The sequence below is a fragment of the Carassius carassius genome, chromosome 3 (genome assembly GCF_963082965.1).
Source record: "Carassius carassius chromosome 3, fCarCar2.1, whole genome shotgun sequence".
Taxonomy (NCBI): Eukaryota; Metazoa; Chordata; class Actinopteri; order Cypriniformes; family Cyprinidae; genus Carassius; species Carassius carassius.
The window spans coordinates 11,648,020-11,650,539 of record NC_081757.1 but is presented as its reverse complement, the minus strand read 5'-3'; the positions used below and the strand labels follow the sequence as shown (position 1 = coordinate 11,650,539).

The 2,520-nt window shown below is 35.4% G+C and overlaps 1 protein-coding gene across 1 annotated transcript; it reads left to right on the top strand.

Annotated features, from left to right (window-relative positions):
• Window positions 1–109: 109 nt before the first annotated feature.
• Window positions 110–2,362, top strand: si:ch211-107p11.3 (GT1 domain-containing protein). Its single transcript, XM_059529273.1, has 5 exons — window positions 110–664; window positions 804–874; window positions 1,358–1,534; window positions 1,615–1,676; window positions 1,821–2,362. The coding sequence occupies exons 1-5, from the start codon at window positions 504–506 to the stop codon at window positions 1,995–1,997; spliced, it is 648 nt and encodes a 215-aa protein (XP_059385256.1). The 5' UTR covers window positions 110–503; the 3' UTR covers window positions 1,998–2,362.
• Window positions 2,363–2,520: the final 158 nt, after the last annotated feature.

Below are 2,520 nucleotides of genomic sequence, written 5' to 3'. Positions count from 1 at the left end.
TTTTCTTGTAATTCGGCTCGCGTGCGCCATCTGCTGTTGAGGGAGAATGAATGTGAAGCACAGGCTGTGTTTTGTAACCTAGTAAGCTGCCTACCTTAACAGCATTTTTAGGTGTTTATGCCACGTTCCGTATGTGTCTAGCTAGCTAGCTCACTAGTAATTTTAAACACAGCCTCAAACAACAGCTATCATCTCATCGTTTCAGCCACCATTTTTTTTCTTATGGCGTAAATAACTTTAAATGGTTTTATTGTGCGTTAGTTTGGCATTGAAGCGATCTTATATTCATGCCTGGTGTTTTTAGGCAAGAAACAGTCTTCTGGGTCCTGTTCTTCGACAGTGGTTTAACAAAGCCCGGATTAGTTCACATATCCCGGATTAACCTAGCTCGATCTGAAATTGAGTTTTTCCGGCTCTTCTAACGCATATCTCATAGACTATATAGAACAGCTGACCGTTCATGTGAGGATTTATAAATCTGTGTAGACTAACATAATTATAGCATGGCTAAACAGCGGGCTGCATATTTCAGCGCTGCTGAATTGCAGCTTATAATGGAAGGATATGAGGAAGTTAAACATTTAATAAAAACCAAAGGGAATACTATAGCTGCTGCAAAAGTCCGCCAGGATGCGTGGCGAAAAATAGCTGCCAAATTAAATGCGTAAGTAAATCTTATATTTAATTAGTCTGGAGGTGCACTAATTATGCAGTAGCTTTTATATGACATCTGTGCTGACCAACTAGTGTATTATGTTTTGGCTACAGTCTTATTCTGATGTTGGTCACGCTTACAATTACAGAACCAACCCTATGGGACCTAGAAGAACGTGGCAACAAGTGAAGACGAAATACAAAAATATCGTTCAAAGTGGTAGGTCATGGTTTTTTTAGTGGGTTTGATGCCCATGTTTGTTTTTTAGGGACTGCACAATATGATGACATTATCCCTTTTTTTTACTCACTTTAAGAGTAATGTCAGCTGTATTTATTTCAGAATTTAAAATGTATAACCATGATGATAAACACACGACAGATGTTTTATTTAATAGTAATTACGACATATGTAAAATACAAACTGTTCTTGAAAGCATGTGCAGTGCAACACTTTTTTTTTTCATTATTAGTGTTTTTGTTATTGTTGCAATAAAGCAGAGTCAAAATGTGATCATATCTTTTTCTTGTACGTTTTACACATTTTTCTGTGACATTTTCCTCAGACCCATAGCACCCTCTTGTGGCCGTCTGTGCCCAATTTGAAAACTGCTGGAACGCAGAATTTTGAATTTTGAAAACTCAATGTTTGAATTGAACTCAATGTCTGAATTGAATAACTTGAAGGTTTAACATAATTTAGCTAACAAGAGAAAGGCTGCACTGAAGAAGATGGGACTAATCCCAACAAAAGAGGAGTACATCGATGAAGAAGAGCTGCCCCCTGAGGACAATGTGGATGCTCCTATCATAGCGAGCATAGTTGGTGGCTGCTCCTCTGATCCAGGAGATACAGCTGGCTGCAGCAGTTATGTCAAAGGTGTGTGCACCACATGCTATATTTGTCTCTACAAATCAATACTGCAGTAAATATACATAATTGATATCACATCATTTCAGTGACTGAACATGGACTGGCCCTGCTTCAGCCACCGGTATTATCAGATGAAGAGCTGGACTCTGTAAGATTACATCTCTGTTCATTTGAATTTTTAATGTGATATCAATGTAGTATTAAATAAACAATTTAATATTTAAAACACAGTAAATGCTTAGAACTAACATGTAAAAATTTTAATTATTGTTTTAATGCTTTTTTTTTAAAGGAACCTGTGGAAGATGTTAAGACACTATACAAGAAGTATCTCAAAATAGAGATCTCAAACAGAAAGCAAGAAATGGCATACAGAGCTTTAAAAATGCGCAAAGTGGAGAAAGAAATTCAGTTACTGGACAGGAAATTGGATGTAAGTGTGATATTTGATAATGGATTGTCAGAATAAAGGATACATATACCTTTAAGATCCACTAAAATCTGTTTTCAGACATTTTAGTTTATGTTGGCGTAGTTTAGTTAGGAAAACAGGAATACAATGAAAGAGAAATCTTGGTTTTCTATGTTCATTTCTGAAATTTAAAATGAGTAGTGTCAAAAATACAGTGAAATTCGACAGAGAACTGTGTCTCTTAAATGACTAAATAGATAGACTTTTCAGTTAAAAGTAGGCTGAATAGGTGCACTTGTTTGAATATTTATTATGATTATTAATATAATTTGTCTCTGGAACTACTATAGTAAGTAGAAATGTGCCTTTTTATTACTAAAGTAAAGGCTGATCTTTCATGTTGAAAATAAAGCATTTGTTATAAACCTACTGTGTTCCAATATTTAAAAAGTCACAGGTCACAACAGTTATGTGTAGCAAGAACACTTATAAACTGTATCCTAATCATAACCTTGCTGAAATATCTGACATAAAGCAGAGTTGACCCTCGCCATTTGATTTCCGTCATATTTACTTAATA